This window comes from Anabas testudineus, chromosome 8, assembly GCF_900324465.2.
Source record: "Anabas testudineus chromosome 8, fAnaTes1.2, whole genome shotgun sequence".
NCBI lineage: Eukaryota > Metazoa > Chordata > Actinopteri > Anabantiformes > Anabantidae > Anabas > Anabas testudineus.
This window is the reverse complement of record NC_046617.1, coordinates 14775505-14796331: the sequence shown is the minus strand read 5'-3', so window position 1 is coordinate 14796331 and position 20827 is coordinate 14775505. Positions and strand designations below refer to the sequence as shown.

Genomic DNA, 20827 nt, shown 5'->3' with positions numbered 1-20827 from the left:
CTTATTCTGCAGTTTTCAGTCTATGTTGTTTCGAACTGTGATTTTTATTTTATTTTATTTTTTCAAGTTGAACTTTGCAAACTCTGCTTGCAACCTGAGGAACAAACAAACCTTTGGGTCAAATATTCAGACAGACACTGAAATATTCCTTTGTGGATTCCAGTTTGCCAAACCAGTCCAGAATCCAGAGTGTACATTGATTTTTCATCTTTAGTTTTTAGCTCATATGTTTCTCCCTCTTCTCCCTTCCCATCTTATTTTAAACACAAGGTGAATCACTCTGTAATACCCAAGGCTAATCAAAATGGTATACGACCTGCTTCAGGTATGAAATGCAGAATGACTTTGGCTCTCTATGTAGCTGAAGTATTCCATCTTAAGTCACTGTTCCTTCCTTGGGTCAGAGGTTACCAAAGTCTCACAGACATTACCCTGGGAATGATGCCCTGGAACTGAGACATATGGCAACGTGACAGTGTCACTGCCAGGTGACTTGCTTGAGCTGAGATTGAAATATCATATAGGTCTAGTTGCAGTTATCAACATCTCATCCTTTTTTAACTGTCTCTGAAAAATCTTTATAAAATAGTTACGTAAAATATGTTTTGATGAGCTTTTCCATCCACAGATAATTGTGGAGTTTTTTATTTAAATATGTTTCAGCTATATGAAGATCATTTCTCTGAACTTTGACCTGAATCCAAAGCAAAAGCGACTTTCCTCAGGTTTGTTGGAATAATTAGATGTATATTACTTTTCGTATTCTCATGACATTATATTGCAGCATTCATTTTCGAGGTTTATTATGTGGTTAAAAAAAATAAAACATCTGTTCTGGAGGGTGGGCAGCTGCAGTTTGCTCTGCTATTACAAGAAACTATTACAAATATGCAGCATCAGTTGCTAATATAGTGGATTATGTCTGTGCTCAGTGACGATGCAAATTGATGTTGTGTGCCAAAAGCAACTGTAGCATGCGTACAAGCTCAGACTGCTCACACAAAAAGAAATGTACAAATGTTCTCTTATGTGGTTAACCTTTTATTTTTACTCTTTGAACTGAAGCAAATGATATAATTCACGGAATACCTTTTTTAGCGTCAGTAGATTCCAACACGTCTGCGCGAGCCAATTTGGTGCACGAGATGAAGCGGGACAGCAGGCTCGCCTTTGGGAGAACAATTTGTTTGCTTGTTAGCTTTAAGATCCTGTTTTATTTAGATGCACAAATCTGGCAGTAGCATGAACTCCAACTCAGCGTATCTGGAAGGAGGGGTAGCAGCCAAGTGAAACTCTTCCAGTTGGGCCCACTTGGTGAGCCTTGAACATCACACGAGCAAGCAAGCATGTATAATGTGCTCATTTTATAACTTTGTGTAATTCCACTGAGCTGAAGGCATTTCTGCCTTTCCACCTATATTCTGTCTGTTTTGCAGCAAAATGGTTCAATACATTTTCTGAGTGTGCTTGTATACTGTATGTTTGTCTGGCAGACAAAAGGCCTTCAATCAGCAGCTTGAATGAACTTCATGTTGTTCATTTATTCTTGTGAAGTCTCAGAGAAACACGAGCTATAAGAGGCGGCTGCATTAATTGCTGCGGGTGTTTTGTCCCCCTGCAGTTTAAATGAAAGGTGTATTTCACTTTATCAGCAACTAGAAAGAATAGCCCCGGAGAAGGCAGGTACAGTAGAGGTGTTTTTGAAAGAAGATTAATGTTTGTGAACAACAAATAAGTTGATTAGAAACCTTTTGATTAACATTAATAAATCTTGTTTTTAAATGTTTAAAGTTTAAGGGACAGCGTGAACTTGGCGAAACTTTTAAGATTAGAGATATACACACATACGTCTAGATGTCAAGAATGAATGCTTATGTTTAGTTAGCACCACATTACACAGTAGATCAGTGGCATTCTGACATATTTAAATGTCTCTAAATACATATTTTAATATTCATTTTAATAGTGACACAGCTCTGCAGAGCTCATAGCACAGATACAGTGTGTCTTAGCTGATCGGTGGATGCTGCACACAGTATGCATTCTGCTCACAGCTCTCAACAACATACTAAATAAAATGTAGACAGCTATTTTCTGCAACTAAGCACAGATGTGTGCAACGTATATAAGCCAACAAAGTGCTTATATCCTAATATTTGTATCACGATGCACATATTAATGGTTATTTTGTTTGTTTTTAGACTGACAAATGTGTTTTTTATGTATTGTATATGTGAGGATATTACGGCCAGAGACAGACTGGCAACTTTCATGCACCCAGGGGTGTATAATCACTACCATGGTAATGTTTTAAATAGTTTTTATGTGGAAACTAATGGTGCCTCTGGCTTATCGTGCTCTTTTAAGACTGGAGTACAGTAGGTATTCATACACAATAGCTCTCATATCATACGTTATAAGGCAGCACAGTGTTTCAGGTTGTGCCAACGCCCTCTGGCTGCGTTTATGAGACTTGCAGCTCAAAGGGGTTCCAGTCCACAGCTTTTCCTCCCTGAATCTCGCCTTTCATGTCACTAGTGCTACTTGTGTGTGCAGACGCAGCCAGTCTCTTCCCCGTGACGCCACCGAGGCAGGGCTCAGAGGGCTCCGATCATAATATTTAACACACCCACCCTGGATGAACACTTGGAAGGAAGACAAGGCAGTGTTAAGAGGACAAAATGACACACAGGATCCCTGCACCTGCCAGCCAGTCTCCGATTTGACTTCAGCGAGGCTCTTGTCAGGAAGCGGGACAGCATCCAAGCATCTTGCAGCGGATCACCTGTTATTTTCGGGGGATTTTCATTTTCTTTTTTTGTCTTAAACAACAAGGAGGGTGTGTTTTCTGGACTACATCAGTGTCTCTTGTTACTTTCTTTTCCCCAGACGACAGTTATGGCACATCTGACATCTCACTCTGTGCTGCCGGCAATAAGGAAGCAGGTTTGAGGAAGAATATCGGTGCTCTTTATCAGGACCCCCCTCATTTCTTCCACCTCTATCAGCTCGTCTGTCCACCTGAAACCACATCCTATTCAACCACGCAATGAATGAAGAGCACTTTTGAGCCGCTGCCAGTGAAGTGTCCTGGCGCACAATGTGTCGGTCTATCCACCTGTCTGGGAAACAAGATTTGAGACTATTGTAAGATAAATGGTGACCACACCATGGAGTTCCTAACATAGGCTGGTACGCATGATGTGTGCAATGATCATAGTAAACCCTCAAACCGAAACCACTGCTTTGTCATCCCGTAACACAGCTGAACATCAATGTCGGTGCCGTAAGGTGCGCTGCGCTTAAAAGCTTCACTCCGTGAGAAGGGACAAAAGAAAAAACGCTAAAGATGATTTTGTTCCGTAAATTCAGAGTGTTGATACTCATGGTGTTCTTAGTAGCGTGCACCATGCACATCATGATAGACTTGCTACCGAAACTGGAGAAGAGAGCGACGGGAGCGGACAGCGGGGACGGCGGCTGTCAGTGCGCTCACCACCCGGGCGGAGAGTCACAGGGCTGGGGGAAGCAGCGCGCCAGATCGGCGGCTGAAGCGGGCTGGCCTAACAAGCACACGCTGAGAATCCTGCAAGATTTCAGCAACGAGCCGAGCTCCAACCTCACATCCCATTCTCTGGAAAAGATCACAGCAGCCGGGGACAAGGCAGAGTCCGTGAGGAGGATGAGACCGTCGGCGGGGAAGGCGGAGGACCACAAGCCGCTCATCGGAGATGCAAGTGGGGGTCGGACTGTCTCCGTCCACGGTGTCTCCCGACTGTCTGCTCTGTTCGAGCATCCCTTATACAAAGTTGACCTTCCTCCCCTCACGGACGATGACACTTTGTTTAACGTAAACACCGACATCAGGTTTTATCCAAGATCCACAGGGAACCAAGGATGGTAAGATGATGGGAGTCCGTGGAACTGAAAGGGTGCAAGTGGGACAGTGAGCAGTGAGTTATTTAAATACATTGGTGATGAGAGGGTTGAGGGGACCCCATGTAAGTAAGCACCAGGTGATTTAACATGGTGCCATGTTGGTCTATAAATAAGTGTCTGATATCTGCTTTAATGCTTTTAATGTGTCTGTGCTGCTTTCATTCACAACCAGTTCGTACTGCCTATCTGTCTGTCATGCACCAGCAGAAAGGTCATTTCGTCTCACCTGTCAGTTTCCGTCTCTTTTCTGCCCCCAGCATAATGTCCACTCATCCATCAGATGCATCCATCCATCTCTGCTATTGTCATGTCATCTTATCCTTATGAGCACAGAGTGTACAAGTTATCCTCCTGGATTTCTGAATATAGGCCTACTTGGATTTATCCATAGCTGCATTTGAACTATGTATTTATAATCATGACCAATCAATGTGTCATTAAGATGGATTGTTTTGTGCCAGTTCTTCCAGCTCTAATTAGTCTGATACAGTTACTGCAACACATACTGTAAGCAGCCATTACATAGACTAAAAATAATCCAAATTTGCTTGCTCCACAACTTCTAGTTAAACCTCTAATCATTTGTTTCTCTCCTTGTTTAGGCACAATGAGGAAGGGAATGAAGAGGAAGAGGGGTTCACTCCAACGGGAGACGTGACGGCAGATTCTTACCCCAACTGGTTACGTTTCCACGTTGGGATCAATCGCTACGAGTTGTACTCCAGACACAGTCCAGTGCTGGACGCCCTGCTGAAGGACCTGATCACACAGAAGATCACCAGCGTAGGTGAGTCATGTACTGTATTGTTCCTTGCATGCATGTGTGTGAGAAATGTGACTGAAACGACTTCATCATAAATAATGAGAAACTGGAAGGATGTTGCTTCTGTATTTTTATACACTATAGAAGTCCTAGTGTGGGATATGCTGTACCTAACAGCAACCTTTGAATGAGAACATGCACTCTGTTGCTATATTGATAATAGAGATAGTTAGAAAGGGAAAAAACATGCCTTAAAAACTTCACATAGCTACTAAATATCTCTGTGTCAAGAATATTTGAGATTTTATTTCTACCAAGTCTGAATGTCTGAACATCATTTCTGGTTATTCTGGGACAATTTGCCTTTAAACCAGCCATGTAATCAGTGCAAATGATTGTCAGAAATGACTGAATGAGCATCGAGTCGTTATAATGTAGCTTCAGAAAGTGAGAAAAATACAAATATATGAAAGTCTCATTAAAATATGGCTTCATATCTGCAAGTTTGACTTTTGGTTTTCCTTTTCCAATGATTTACTGTACAGCAAACGTATTTCATTGTAGCTCCTCACTGCTCATTATATTGATGCTACCTTGACCAAATCTCCTCTGAGTAAGAACCGTCTGTGTGAAAATACTGTAGATGAATTACTGTGATAAAAAAATCATAATTGTACCACGAATAGTTAGGATTTCCATTTATGTTTTGCTCTGTTAGTGCATGCTGTTTTCTATCTGTGCATCAGGGTGTGTACAACCCCTTGTATTCCTTATTGAAGCTTTCTCCGCTGCTATTAGTCCCTCCATTTCTCACAGACGACACTCAATCATTCATACTGCACATGCACTTTAGTAGATTGTGTGTTTGTTTTTTTCTGTCCCCTCTGCTTATAGTATATAAACCATCAATCTGTGCCCAGACACACCTATAAAAAACTGTCTGTCTGCAGAAAAGTAAACCCAGAGCTGTGTATGTGTGTGTGTGTGTGTCCCTGGAAGCATGCATTACAGCTTTTGTGCCCCATAATTGGTGCACACACTCACCACTTATCTGTCTCACTAAAATTACAAAACAGAGACCGCATTAGAAACCTTCCCTGTTCAGCGTTTTCTCCGCAATAGAGCTCCCCACTCTTTCTCCCTGTCTCCCACCCTCTCTTCTCTTCTGTGTCTGTCTCCCTGTTGGAGCAGGCTGTGGCCTTTTGTTCAGTTGTCAGCTGGACTCATAAATCATTTGCACAGTACAGTGAGGTGGCATAGGTGAGAGCAGGATGGATTTATCATCACTGTATGGGAGGGGAATCTGATGGCGGTGGGTGATGCCTGGAGCTTTCTCAAAGACCAAAGAATGTGAATGTGCTGTAGCGAAAAACAGAGACATTGATTCAGTTGTGAATGCTTGGAGAAACAGAGCAAGAGATAGATGGTTAGCTCAACAGAAATACATACATTCGCTCAGAGATACTGAGACAGGTGGCCTTTAGGAGAATCAGAAAAATGCCTGGTTGAAGTTCACTTTTGTTCGAGTCATGTTTGATTGCATGTCAGCACAGATACAGTCCAGAGAAACAATCAGCCGAGCTTTGCCAGGGGGATTACCTTTTGTAGTTTTTGATTAGAAACCAAATTTTGGTAAACAGCCAACGCAGAGCAGTGAATTGAGGTTAGTTCCTCAAGGATTGTGACTTATGGGTTCAAGGGCGCATCATTAAAGCATAGTTTAGTCATTGTGCTGTATAGCTGCTCAAAGTTTAAAGATTACTCTCGGGCACTATCCACTTGACCTGGCTTCAGTAAATCTGGCACACGTATAGTCCCACTCGTCTGAGTGCATTCCCTGGCTTTGATTTCCATCCTCTGTTGTAAAGAAAAGCCACTGATCTGAGGTTATGTAGGTTTGTGCAACAGTGTATGTAAAATCCAAAAGCTGTTGAAAATGAGTCACAGTAAATGGGGAGGCTTGCCAGTGATGAGTCAGACAAAGTGAGACAGACAGCGTGTAGAAGAGAGAATACGAGTAAGAGGATAACATTTACAAACATGAAAGAGAGAGAGGGAGTAGAGAGAGCTCTAAGGAGTCAATAAACCTAAAGACAGCTCGGTACAGGATGTAGAGTGCAGCCAGCTACTCAGCCAGCAAGTCAGTCAGTCAGTAAGTGGGTCCACTACAGGGGGCTTATGTTGATATTGGGGTTAGGCTGAAGCACCGTGTTGTGTAATATGCTCAAGTTAATGCGCTGTAATAAATGGGCAAATCCCCCGAAAGCCTTCCCATTATGACAGAAACACAAGACATTTAGACAGGCCTGGCGGCCCGTTGTTTAAGTCGGAGGGAGGCAGAAACCTCACATTGAATCTCCATCAGCCTCTGGGAGACACTGTGGACATGACTGATAGTCAGAGACATGTCTCCTGGCTCCTCTCTTAGGCTACAAGAGGTCAGTTTGTGGGAAGTGGTCAGAGACTGTAACATGCAAAGGAAATAACTCGCAGTGTGTACAGTCCAGGAAGGCTTAGAGAGAAACATCTGGTCAGAATCAGGTCTGTTCTGCAGCATGTGCACACATACAGTACACACATGGATTGAAACACACAGTTGGGATCAACTCCTTCCTTATTTGATTCAGGAACCTAATCTCAGAATGTAGTGCATAATAGTAATCTTTGAATAATAATAATGATAATACATAGCTGAGTGATAGTTTCAAGGGGGCAATTGGGACTAAAAGGAAAGGAAACTATTTTACTTATTCACTGTGGACACGTGTGATTCTAAAGTTATATACATGCTGCAAGTACACAGCTAAAATAGTTGTCAGCTGATGCTTTTCATGCTGCTGCAACAAATGCAACAGCTGTGCACATGCATGTATGTATCTGTATTTATGTGTGTTTATGTTTCAAACAGTTCAGACAGTGACCTGACATCTCAATTGTTTTCCTCCCAGCCATGAAATCAGGAGGCACCCAGCTGAAGTTGATCATGACGTTCCAGAATTACGGACAAGCGCTGTTCAAGCCCATGAAGTAAGTAGCACCAAAACTGCATGATATCACATTTACATGTTAGCTTACAGCACATCTTCCAGGGTGTTGCAGGTGTTATCATTATGGGACCCCCTTGTTAAACCAGCAGTTTCTTGGCTTTAAAAATATTTCTCTGATTTTAGCAAATCTCCATTTTCCCCCCTAAAATAACTAACATAAAAAAATCAGTTTGATACACTTGGTTTGATGCACCCACTTGTAATGCGTATGTTTCAAGAGGGTTACAGGAAATCTCATCTGAATAAGTGCCAAGCACTGCTTTTGCATCTTGCTGTGTGCACAGATACACAGCTCTCCCCTCTGTGTGATCTTTTTTTCTGATGGGGATTCGTCTGTCTACTTTTTAATTAACATCAATGGGCTTATGTGTTAATTAAAATGAGCACTCAGCCATCGTGGGGCGTCTTTGGGGAGGCATATATGCTGGCAATGGCGAATAACCACATGAAAAAGAAATACCTTCCCTCTCAGCTGTCTGAGTTTTGCCTGATGAATTCTCATGCCAACACGGATAAACATTGTCCAGGCCAACTGGGCTGTGATCAGAAGTAATTGCTCAGGAGTCTGGTTTGATTGCTATGAAATGCAGAATGGTTTTCTACATGAAAGCCTCAGTGGAGAGTACCACATTCTGAGGAAGAGAGGTGGAGACAGAAAGAGCGGGTGTTTGTGTGTGTTTGTGTTTGCAGCAATGGTGAGTGATACGCGTGAAAGCTCAAAGTGTCACGTCTTGAGGACCTGCAGAGGTATAGTTTGTTTTCTGTGAGTCCCAAATCCATTACCACACCGAGCCAAAGTCACATTAGTTGGAGGATAAAAAGCTGAGACCTGCGAGTTCAGTTTCATCTTAAAAATAATTGATGAAATGTTGCTACTGAATATCTTTTGACTGTCAAGACTTGATTTATAGAGAGGCTGCAAAGTTTATTCAAAGTTGATCCACCTAGTGTTTGGTGTTCGTAGGCCCTATTCAGCTGCAGTGCCATGAAGAGTGCTCCATCTCTAACTAGAAGCAAACAAACAAAAACAGCAGGCTTTCAGATTGGCACGTTTGGAGAAAGTCACTTCAAGGTCAAGCTCAGCGGCTGAGTTTTGCCTGTAATTACATGAGAATATTGTCTAAAAAATGGCAATCAGAGTAACTGTGGTAGTGTTTATACATGCAAAGTCAACACCAGACCCCAGCAGGCATCATCAGGATAGTCATATCTGACAAGAAGTGAGATTACTCCATGTTTGTGTGTCTGTGTGGGTATTTTTGAGTAGCTATTAGACTGGACTTGGCATTCAGGGGCTGCTTGAAGGCAACGTGAACCCTTGGACAATTTGTGCACTTGTATAGGGAATATGTATGAGTGTGATGGCTGGAGTCTGCAAAGAGCATGTTGGGGTGCATTCAGCTCCTGGCTGGATGCATGAGGCAACCTGTAGTATTAACAGTATCAGGAAAAAGTTGTGCACAAGCAGTCATCCTGTGTCAAACAGATTACATGCAGTTTTGACATACAGAACATAGATAATGAGGCTCCTGGGAGTACAGCTTGTGTCAAAGTAAAATTTCACAGCTTCAGACTTAAACTGGGAGGTGTTCTGGATTTTACTTTTATACATATCTGGAGTAGCAAAACTTTTCAGTGACAGGGCACAATTTCAGTAATAGAATAGTATGTCTGTTCCCACATTTTTCCATTTATCTTCAGATGATTGAAACGTTGGAGCTTCAGGTACAGTGCTATGAGAATTTATAGGGTGCACGAGAAAAGATGATTAACGTACATCTGCTCTAAGTCTCATTTTAAAATCGAATGAGGGTGTTAACTTGGTAGAAATTGGACATAGTGTCCAGTAAACTTTAAAATGTAGAAGTGCTGCTTTCTTACAGTCAGTATATATAAGTGCTGTAAGGCAGACTTTCTCAACTGCCGTCAGAAACTGTTTTGACAGTAATTACATGTCAGTTTCAGAATTATATGCTACAGATTCCTGCAGCGCTTTATTTAGCCAGTCATATTTTATTCAGTCTCCTTTATTTGACTGCCACTATCATCTGTCTCCAGTGTTTACACATATTATACAAAAGTCTTCAGAGCAGATATACAGAAATATATGAAAGGAATACTGTGGAGGAATAATCTTTATTTTATGCTTATTAAAGTGCATCATGAGGTTTTTGTTTTTCATGGCATTAATCTATACCACTTTAATTTAGGAAGATGTGGTGGATTCTGGGTACAGTAGTTCAGAGTGTTGTCGCGTTGCTTTGTTTTTCTTTGTATGTTTCATTGTGCAGCATCATGTAGAGCTTCAAAGGGACGTGATGTTTCAGGCCTCCTTTGAGCCAAATGCAAATTTCCACACTGACATGAGCCAGGAGATTGCACAAGCTGACAGCTTGCCAGACACCTCAGCACAATGTTTCTCCTGGAAAAAGAAGTTTGGAGCTTCACTGTGTCTGTCTGACTAACAATGTGATTATGTTTAGTACTCATGCGCTCATATGGATGTGCTTCCTCGGTTGTGGCTATTATAATAATTTTTAATCAGGTCCATCTGTGCAAAGCAGCAGGTATCTGCACTAATCATGATATCTTGACTAGCCAAAATCTTTCCTTCAGTCAAAGAAATGAATATGAAATAGATTTGATCTGAACTAAAAATGGGAATGACCGATGTCAGCGAAATAAAATGGTTAAGGTTGTAGAGGAAGCAGGGGAATGGAGTGGCATGTGAATATAGAGAGCAGGGAAATTGGAAGACAGATGAGAAGCAGTGATAGACCAGAGGGTAGAGGAGCGGTTAACACTGCCAACCTGTCAAGGAATCGCATCTTCCAGCTGGAGCCAGCTTACAGGCCAAGTGAAGGAACCTCCATGCCAGGCCTCCATGTCTGTCTGGCTTATGCCCCTGGTACCCATCCTGCCCATTCCCTGCCAAGATTGTGGTTGTGGTGTGTATGCATAACCATAATGTTCATGTCGTGCTAATTGGATTTGTCCGATGGAGGGTTGAGGGATTGAGGGAGGCGGTGTAAGCGTCTGATATGAAAAGAAAGAATGAATTTCTCCATCACATGCTGTTTGACAAGCCTGTTTTCTCCATCTCTCTTTGATTTTCTTGATGTCAACAACGTTCAGAACGGTTTATTCATTGCAAGAATAGAAGGAATGACTTTGATCGCTTGTTTGTTGTGTACATGCCCCAGTCCTGCCGAGAGCTATTACGTCAAAACACAGGTTCTTTACATGTAAACGTGTCCTAGAACGTTACATAGTTTGTATGGTACATATGCTGATCTTATAGCACAGTAGGGAATCACGGTATGTCCTGATCTGAATGAATCACTTTTGACAAGCGAGGGCTCTTAGCGGTAGTAAAGCCAGTTTGCTCTGAAGCTTCTGCAGCTGTTTTATAACCACAAGTCCATTGGAGGACTCATCATGTCTACTCTGCCCCAGTTGGGTTATGAGTGCCTTTCCTCCATGGATTCTCTGTCGATGAGGAATTCTATTAGAACTGAAAGCCTCTAATGTCCTCTGGAGGGAGAGCCGCTCCCTGCTCTGGTTATTGATTAAGAAAGATTGATGATTTTATTATTGATTGAAGTAAAGTGCAGGTGCAAACAGAGGTGTTCAGAAAGTGTGTTTGATGGGTTGTGGTTTCTGTGGTGAATGTGATGCTGGTGACTTCACCTAATGTCTAGTGGGGTCGCAGTAAGCTCAGTTGGTAGAGTCGTCTATAAACCCCAGGGTTACGGATTTGATTCCTGGTTCCTTCTGGCTATATGCCAAATAACCTCCCCAAGGGGATCAATAAAATATATCATTATTATAAATGTTTCTTCTGTACAAGAACTGGCATTTTATTTTCTTAAGCAATGCAGATTTTAGATATGCCTGGATGACAAGCACACGTCTCCAAATGACAGTAGTGTAGTGGCCCCCAGATTGGCTAGTCCCTGTCTTTCACACAGTCAAGACAATGACTGCGTAGAAACCTAGTGAAATTCAAAGAGGGAAGAAGGATATTGGCTCCACATTAGGTGGAAATCCAAAGCATGTCAGTCACCCGAAGATTCATCTATATCCAAACAAGCTGCATTGTTGGTAGTTCTATTTCTTGAATCATGCATAAACATGCATAATTGCACACATGTGCATGCACAAAAAACACATAAACATAAAAGTATATGCACAAAAATATATGCAATGCAAAATCCTCTCCTGAATACATTATTATAGCTAATCTGTTTTACTATTGTATCCCTGATGGGGAAATTATTGTTGGCATTGTTTTTAAATTTCATTGTTTTGATTTCTTTAGTAGTCGCTTGTTTAACACTGTTTTCCTGAAGGGCTCTCACGGGGGCCATAAGAATGCCGCTGGCTTTCATAAGTTGGCCACAGTTATGAGTGATGACTGAGCTCATCTTTGACTATGTGTACAGACACAGATGAAGCAAGTTACTATAGGCAGCTGTGTGCACAGCTGCAGTTCACACATTCACAAACATGCACACACAAGCTGCAAAGAAAAGGACGCTGCAGGGGTGATGGAGTTCATACACCCTTCATCATCCCAGGGCTGGTACTGGAAAATCTGCGAGCAGCGAGCCAAGCTGCAGCTGTAGCCAGTCACTCAGAGCCGTGGGTATATTACACAGAAGGTGATGACAGTGAACCCACACTTTGCCTGTATACACAATAGAAAACCAGCTCAGACACTCCCGACCACTCACTATTTAACACGTCCCTAATGATTTTTACTGTGACAAGTCAAAAAGCCTGGAAGCGCATGAAGAGACTTTAAATGTGATGAAATGTCAAATCTTCTCTCATTCCCATCATTCATTTTAACATCTCCCTCCTTTAGTCTGTGAAGTTTCTGAGAAGATTCTGAACTTAATCTTGCATATTAAAAAAAAAAACTCTGGCTGAGTTGTCACATCTATCTTTTTACTTGCTGATGGCTTATGTAAACTTTGGCTGCACACACATCAGCTGGCAGGGGACAGAGCAGCTCTGGATGCCAAGCAATTTGTCTGACCTGCATTTTGAAGTTAATGACAATCTGTGGTGAGCACGTGTGGTTTGCTCACAAGTTGGCAGAGGAGCCTAAAAAGTGTGTGTGCATGTGTGTGTGTGCGTCTGCAGCCAGTATGCTGCTTCATCTGGTATATAGTTTTTGATTCTCAGCTCTCACTTCCAGGTACATACGTCAGTGCTTCTATGGTTGACTGATTTATAGTTTCTGTATCCTCAGAGTGGGACTGTCCTTCTCTTAAGATACTGACATTTTCATCAACTGACAGGATGTCGTAGCTGCAATTCTGATATAACTTTGATTTTCTGTGTTTCAGACTGAGCGAAACACATGGCTCAAAGATAACATCTGCTGTCAAGCATACTGTATCTGCTCTGTTTCTCTTTCTGTCTTTCGCACGCAGTGACACTGTTCCGGTGTTGGCCGCTAACAACATCTGTTTCTCATGCAGCTTTGTGCAGGCAGTCGGAGATGGTCAGACCCAGAGGCACCTCTTTAGCCTCTGGGCACTGCTGACTCCCTCCCTCTGCAGCCCTGATTAATTTGGATTTTAAGCTGCTCTAATGTGGCTGAGGATTGCTCATCTTACAGAGCCTCTTTTCTCTTTCTCCCCATTCATGCCCCGCTTACATTCTCTCCTGACCTCTCTGCTCCTTCTCTGTAATTCAGTCTATCAAAGACTTCATATTGTCCAACTTCAGGCTAATGATACTCTCAGTGTGGCCCCATATATTAAGTCCTCTATGTTTTTCTTTTGGCTTTCGTTACGCTACAATTTATAGTTTCTGTATTTTAGGCATCCAAGTAAACAAACCCACTCACAGCTTCACACATTGCAGTGTAGCTGAGGAAATGCTGTGGCATGTTTGTATGTGTTTAAACCTTAAGTGTTTATAACTGGGTAACTGTGTGTGTGTGTGTGTGTGTGTGTGTGTGTGTGTGTGTGTGTGTGTGTGTGTGTGTGTGTGTGTGTGTGTGTAAGTGCAGCGAAAGTGCAGTGAAGCATTGACCTCTTGTAGGCTGCTAGATGAGCCGGTTAATTAGTGTGCTGCTTTAACAGTCATGTAACCAGCTGCATGTCAAATCTGCCTAGCCGTCAGCTCATGCACACACACACACACACACACACACACACACACACACACACACACACACACACACACACACACACACACAAAGACCATCTGAGTGGAATATTTAAGTTAACAAAGTCTTAAAAAGTCTACTGCACTATCTCATTTTGTAATATTTAAAGTGTCCGTCATCTACTGTATGTGTTATCTAATTATATTCTCATCATAAAATGTGTTTTTGGGTGTTCTACATCAGTCATTTTACATCATTCACGTCTACCCTAATGACGACTGACTCATTTCTTTCCCATTTGTTGGACATGCTGAAAATGAAGTTGGTTCTATTCAAGTTGCTCTTTATTCTTCTTCTGTGTCACAGTTGTCTGGTTTGACTCTGTCTCAGTTCTGTATCTATTCTTGATTCAAGAGGTCGGCAGTGTAGTATCTGGCACTGAACGTGTCTATATGCCATCTCAAATCTCAAATACTTTTTTTTTTTGACAGGTACATTCACGCAGACTCCCAACAAAGACACTGAAACACTGAGAACTGTCTTATTTTAGACTGCCAAGCACACACACATGCAAACTAGAGACATCTTTCATGAATGTTTATCCAGTTGTAGGTCAGCTCTTGAGGAAGTGCCGTCTTTTTTCGTCACCATCCCTCCCTTCCTCTTTCTCTCTGTCTTCACCTCCTGTCCGTGCTTCGTTTTGGAAATGTTTGTTTGATTCGCTGAGGCAGTACTAATCCTCAGCTTGTCCCTCGGCTCTGTTCAAAGCCTCTCTGCTCTGTATTTTTAGATTCTCTTCATTTCCTCTCTTGGTCTAACAAGTGTTTATGCACTCACAGTGGATAATGTCTTAGACGTTGGTGTATCCTAATTGTAATGTGATTGCAGAGTTTCTAGAGATGACACTGTAGATGACACTTTTTTCTGCTTCTAGTACCTTTGTGCTTTTTGCTGTTATTCCCACCAGTTATTATAGCTGTTACCTCTAGCTGAGGTCAGGGAAAGACTGTTTTTGTTTCTATTAATATATACCATGTTAATTAGTAAGCTGTATTACCTTTGCAGAGAGCCAGTCTAGCTGTTTCCATTCTACATATTAAAGTTAAAGCAAGTGGAAATCAATCGTGGATAAAGTAGGTTTAAAGTGGGGTTTATTTTCAACCCATGCACCTGTAAATGCTCATGTTTCTTGACTTGTTGCAACAGTGTCACCACATCCCTGACATCAGCATTAGTGTTGGCCAACTGCAATGACAGCCCAAACTATCATCATCACTGAAATAATGGAAACTAATTTTATTTAACAAAGTCAAGACATTGCATTCATGGTGCTGTCCATGTCTGGTGGGTGTGGACCAGCGTTCTCTTTGTTTTACCACATTCAACGTGAATCATATTTTACATTGTGCCTGCTTGTTGTGGATTCTGACCCTGCCTTTTTCACTGCTTTCATGGTTATGCTATTCAGCCATCCAATCATATTATTATAGTCTAAAATACTAGATGGGGGAATTCCTAAGCTTCCCGCTAGGAATGTTGTTGCTGCATTTGTCTGGAATGCTGAAAATGTCTTTAGCTCCAGGAGGTGGATTGTAGACATCCTAGATGCACCTTTCTTTTAATGGGGGTGGGGGGGGGTCTACTATCTCATGTGAAGACCTTGAATTTTAGCACGTTTAGTGATATAGCTCCATGACATGCAAGACAACTTTAACAACTAGCTGTGTGATATAAAATCTTGCTATAATGGCTCTGATGTTTTCAAGTTTAGTGTTTCTCAGAAGCTGTAATGACAATAAGTGTTTGGGCCCAGGCAGCCAAACAGGAGATGATCATCCTTCTCTTTTTTCCCCAAAAGCCATCTTGAAATGATGGAGTACACATGCTGCATTGTTACTTTGTCACTAAATCAACTGTTGTCCCTTGACAATGGGACCACACATGCACTGCACAGGGCCTTACAACAGAGCTCAGTCATTGCATAATGACCGTTCCCAGGTAGATCTATCACAGTCCACCTGAGTTTCTCCCCTAGCCGATGTGAAAGAAACAACAGTTCTGCAAAGGAGAGAAAGAGAGAAAGCATTGTGGCACTGCAGCTTGGGCCTTTTGTGATAGCATGCACAGAGGTTAATACATCCATTGTGGGCCAAGGCCGTGCTTGTCTAAGCCTGTCCCGTGCAAGGTGGCAATTAGGCTTCGTGTGTGACTCTGCTCTCTTCGACAGAGGCCACGAGAGGGGGAGGAGAATGCAGTCATTGTCTACCAATTAAACCAGAGGAGGGTTCTCTCTGCCTTTGCCCATTGTCAGGGCAGGATGTGGGAAGGGCTGAGGTAGCCAGGTCTGGTATCACTGGGCCAGGGAGGCAGGAACCTGATCCCGGGGCTTGCCTAAATCACTGTTCCCCTCCCAAACACTCTCCTTTTTGCAGTCTAGGCAGCAGTGATACAAACAGAGAAGCTTCTGTGCTGGAGGCACAGAAGTATTGCTTCTGCTGGGAAGCTTGTCCACAAAGTGAGTGCTAGTGGAACGAACGATTAAACGATTAAAAAAAAAAAAAGCACAGATTAATATCGCCATTGTGTTCATGTGTTGCCTCATTTTAACCCGGTTTTAATCATGTTAGATGTAGCAAAAGACCCGGCAGATTGTCATTTTAATTTACTAAATGCATTATATTTTTTTATTTTTACATAAGAGGAAAAAAAATGACAATCCGCATATGGTCTCCACGTGTATAGCACAGCATTATTAGTGGATATGATCAGATCCTGGATATAACCACGACAGGAGCAGCCTGACCATGTCAGTTTGCAGCTGTCCTCCCAGTGGGTTGGACAACTTGTGGGTTGGCTTGCTGCATCGTGGACAGGTACATTTAAAATGGATTGCAAAATTCATGCAGAAATAGATTATTATTAAAATGGTTTTAAATGGTCTGGTGTATTGGTATAAATTATACAGTAAGATCATTATGAGATGATGCATTTGGACCATCTGCAGTGACATTATAGGTCACTTTCCAAAATGCAGCCGTTACATGATGATTCATGGACAAGGCCTCGAGATATGATGTATGATAGTGCAGATAAATTTGGGAATATTTTGCTCTGTGTCTCATTTGCTTTCTTCTTATTGTGAGCATCACTTACTGCACCAGAAAATGTGCTGTAATATATCTTTGGTGCGATCTTAGATAGATACAGTGTGTGCAGAAAATTGTCAATTTGAAGTATAGTCTTGGTTCTAGTGTGAAGACATCCGAAGCCTCCTCCTTATTCCTTTCACATACAAATTAACTCTATTTATCTTCAAGTGCACTGGACTCGTTCCATCCTGCTTAGTTCTTACACAAGAATAAATGCAACCCTCGGAACTGTTTTTCCAGTGGTTTTACCACTTCCTCCTTCACCGCCGTCACCCACTCACGACCACAATGACATCTCTCAGCCACCACTTAGCCCCTGATAGATGGTTTCTATTTAGGAAACTGCATCTGACCACAAACCACCAAGCACAACAAGACTGTTGACAGGTCTAAATAGAAAAGTTCAGCTGTGGGAAAAATGGAGCACAAACACCAATGCCTCAACTTGGGAGCTTTGCAAAATAGCTTTCTGAAAAGACGCTTTTGATTGCTTTCTTTGGTCGAGGTATCGAAGGTTTGAGTTGTATGAAGTTAGGTTTCACTCGGTGATGTCCAATCCATTTTGACACAGTGAGGAAAGGCGGTGTTGAAAAATAACTGACGAAATTGAGCTGTTCTCTTTTCGTGCTGAGTGTAGTAATGGATGAACTGCAGGAGCTTGTGACTTTTAGCGCCGAGCAGAACAGGGTGTTGTGGGTTTCCCATAGCTTCTCGGGTAATTAATACACACATTCATTAGGGAGCTAAACGAAAGACAGCACAACTAAATCAAATGCTATTATGTCATCAGTCAAGTGCCGCTGGAATATGGCATTTTAACAAGTCTCACATTGGTCTAATTAGGGGAAAATGCTACCTGGACTTTCAAGCTGTTCTGGCCTGTTATGGTTTCAAGTCTTCAGAGACTGTCAAGTGTAAATAGCCACCAAGTTCCTCCGTGGCTGTGTGCTGCTGTGTACATGTTTGCATCTGGCAGTCTTTATCTGCTTCTGTGCCGGGTCCACATTCAGTTTAAGTAAACACTGATGGAGAAGGGAGTGATTGGCCAGCAGCCACTGTGTCCTTCAGGAAAAGGAAATTAGAACAAGGGAGGAAGGAAGAGGGGGTAAACCTGATGGAGCTGTGTTTGTGGATACGTGGATGGTTGGTTTATAGCCCGGGAACCCCAAGTCCATCATGTTGGACACTACCTAAGGGATAGGATGTGAAGAATTAGAAGAAGAAGAAGAGGGAAAGATCCCCAGCCAAAAATGATTTTATACAGTGTTTACGAAAGAGAGAGAATGTGTGTGAGTTTTTTTGGTTTTTCTCTTATCTTATAGATAATAGGATTGTTTTGGATACCTTACAGTGTTCACCCCAACAGATGGTCATAGATGATGGGCATCCAAAATGCTTCCTCTAAATCAAATTAACTTCTTGGCTCAACCTGTACAGACACCCTCCGTGTCCAAGCTGAGCGTGGTGTGTGTGTGTGTGTGGTGCATGTGTACGATGGTGTGTTCTGTCTGTAAAATTAATACTTCACAGGAATTTACATAATTAGCTTTAATTGGTGTTTGCTGTTCAGCGACTTAGTGATATCAAAAAATTCTTAATGGACAGCTGCAGGCTTCTTCGGTGGATCAACCTGTATGCTGAGTCTCTTAGTAAAGAGTCTGCGTTCAAAAAGAGTTAAAGAATTTAAATGTATGGTTTTGAAAGGTACGGTACAGTATTCACCTTTAACACTCATCCTAGTCCAGTTATCTGCCAATTTCCACCAAAGGAATCTCCTTTGAATTTTATCCCAAGAGGAGAAACATATAACATTTTTTGCTTGCCAGGGATTTATTATAGTCTTTTATAGCCTAACATTGATTTTATGACTCAGAGAAATACATGGAATAACCCTAAAACATAACCATGACCCTTTTATTTCGCTATAATGTTTCAGATCCAAGTGAACTACAGAGAACAATTAGAGGGAATAAGGGAATTCAGACTAGGAGAAGCTACTCCCAAGTTGTAGCTGCTTTCTTTATCTTTCCCCAAATCCTCTTCGGTCTGAGTGGAGAGACTACTTTCCGCTAACCCTGCAGTTTTGCCATTTACTGACGAGCTCAAACCAGGATTTTTTCCCCCTCCTCTCATCAGCTTCAGCCTACACGTCATGCTGAATACCAGGGCTTGTTACTCAGTCCCTGTGAGATGAAGACTCATGGTAATTCCCATTGATTTTGTGTGCTGGCAGAAACACAGACACACACACCAATACAAGGAAAGCCCTTAAAAATCCCCATTGATCCAATAGGCTGAGAGCTATCCAGTTTGTTTCCATTATGGAAGTAATGTCGAACTTTGCTGACTTTGTTCATCTTTTTGTTGCCTCTGCAAGACCAAAGGTGTCAAGATGGGTGCTGTCTGTTTACTCTTTCCCACAATAGTCAGTTTGAATCTGGATTCTGCTTCTTTGAAGCATTCGTCATCCAGCTGCTCACCCTACGACGCTCCCCCCTACAGCGTCTGGAGCTATGAAGGATATAGACAACTGGTTGAGGTTTTTGGAGGAATTTCCTGCTGGAGTGGATCATAGAAGAACTGCACTCCTCTATCTGACTGTATTAATGTGTTCCTTTACATCAAGAAATTGTGGCGTTGTGGGGGGAAACAACAATCCACTGTAGTTTGACATTCTCAATCAATCTTTTCCATACCTCATTTCATGGTGGATTGCCTGACATGGATGAACAGCTATAACTGTCCTGAAGATTTGGTTAGGACAGGTGTTCACTATTAAAAACCCTTGTTCAGAATAAAAGATCTCTATGTAGAGAGCTGCAGAAGGGAATAAAAAGCGCTAACATGCTGCACTATCCTGCCTTTTTTATTCCCAAACTTGTGCATTTTGACATCGAATCACCGTTGACCCAGAAATACCCTTAATGTTTGTGTATGTTCAGCATAATTCATAGTTCATATTCTGTGCAAACGCCTGTCATGAAGCGTGCACCTTGTGAAGGATTGCCTCAGACTTGTGCTATTGAAAATGGTTAATCCCCTGTGGATGGATATGTAAATATGACGAAGTGTGGCTCTGTGCTGCTGGAACACTCGTGATTGTTGAGGATAAACCGATGTGCATTTTGTTTGTTGTGGGTGATGGTGTGGGAGAGAGAGCGAGACGAAAAGAAATCATAGGCTTAAAGACCTGTCCCATCCTTCAAGTACATAAGAATATACGGTTTAATCCCCTTAGAGAACAGACACACAACATACACTGCACACATGAAAGCAGCAGCATTATTCCAGTATATGAAATAAGAGTGAATGCACATTATTGCCACACAGTTTTAATCATTCTCGTCTGTGTATCTGCATTAGTCTTGAATTGAATCTATTCTGAGCGTATTATCAGACTCATAGAAAATCAGCATGTTTCACAATTAGTGGCTACACATTGTGGCGGGTGTGATTTGTGATGGGGGTGTAGTGTTCGTCTTTGAATCTGCAAAAGACAGAGAGGCAATTCACTATCTGATTGATTTTTTTGGTCATTTTGTGGCTTTATTGGAGAATTAATTATACACAGATGACAGTTAAGAACAAGATGTAGAAGTACAGATCAGGATCAAGGCGAGGTGCTGTTTCTTTTTTGTTTTTTACAAGGATATGCTATTTGTGTTTCCATCTTTAAATCCAAACAGCCACAATGGCACCCCAAAGGAGTTTAGAATGTTTTCACAAAAATATAATTGCTTTTAACAAAAGTAAAATAACCTGAGGCTGTTACACTCACAGAAATTATACATTCATTTTAACA

General features: G+C 41.9%; 1 protein-coding gene across 1 annotated transcript in view; it reads left to right on the top strand.

Annotated features, from left to right (window-relative positions):
• Window positions 1-2526: 2526 nt before the first annotated feature.
• fam20ca (FAM20C golgi associated secretory pathway kinase a) overlaps window positions 2527-20827 on the top strand; it is a 31322-nt gene continuing 13021 nt past the window's right edge. Inside the window, exons 1-3 of the mRNA XM_026359521.1 lie at window positions 2527-3900; window positions 4542-4726; window positions 7651-7729. Coding sequence (XP_026215306.1) covers window positions 3350-3900; window positions 4542-4726; window positions 7651-7729 — 815 coding nt within the window. The 5' untranslated portion in view covers window positions 2527-3349. The remainder of the gene's footprint in view (window positions 3901-4541; window positions 4727-7650; window positions 7730-20827) is intronic.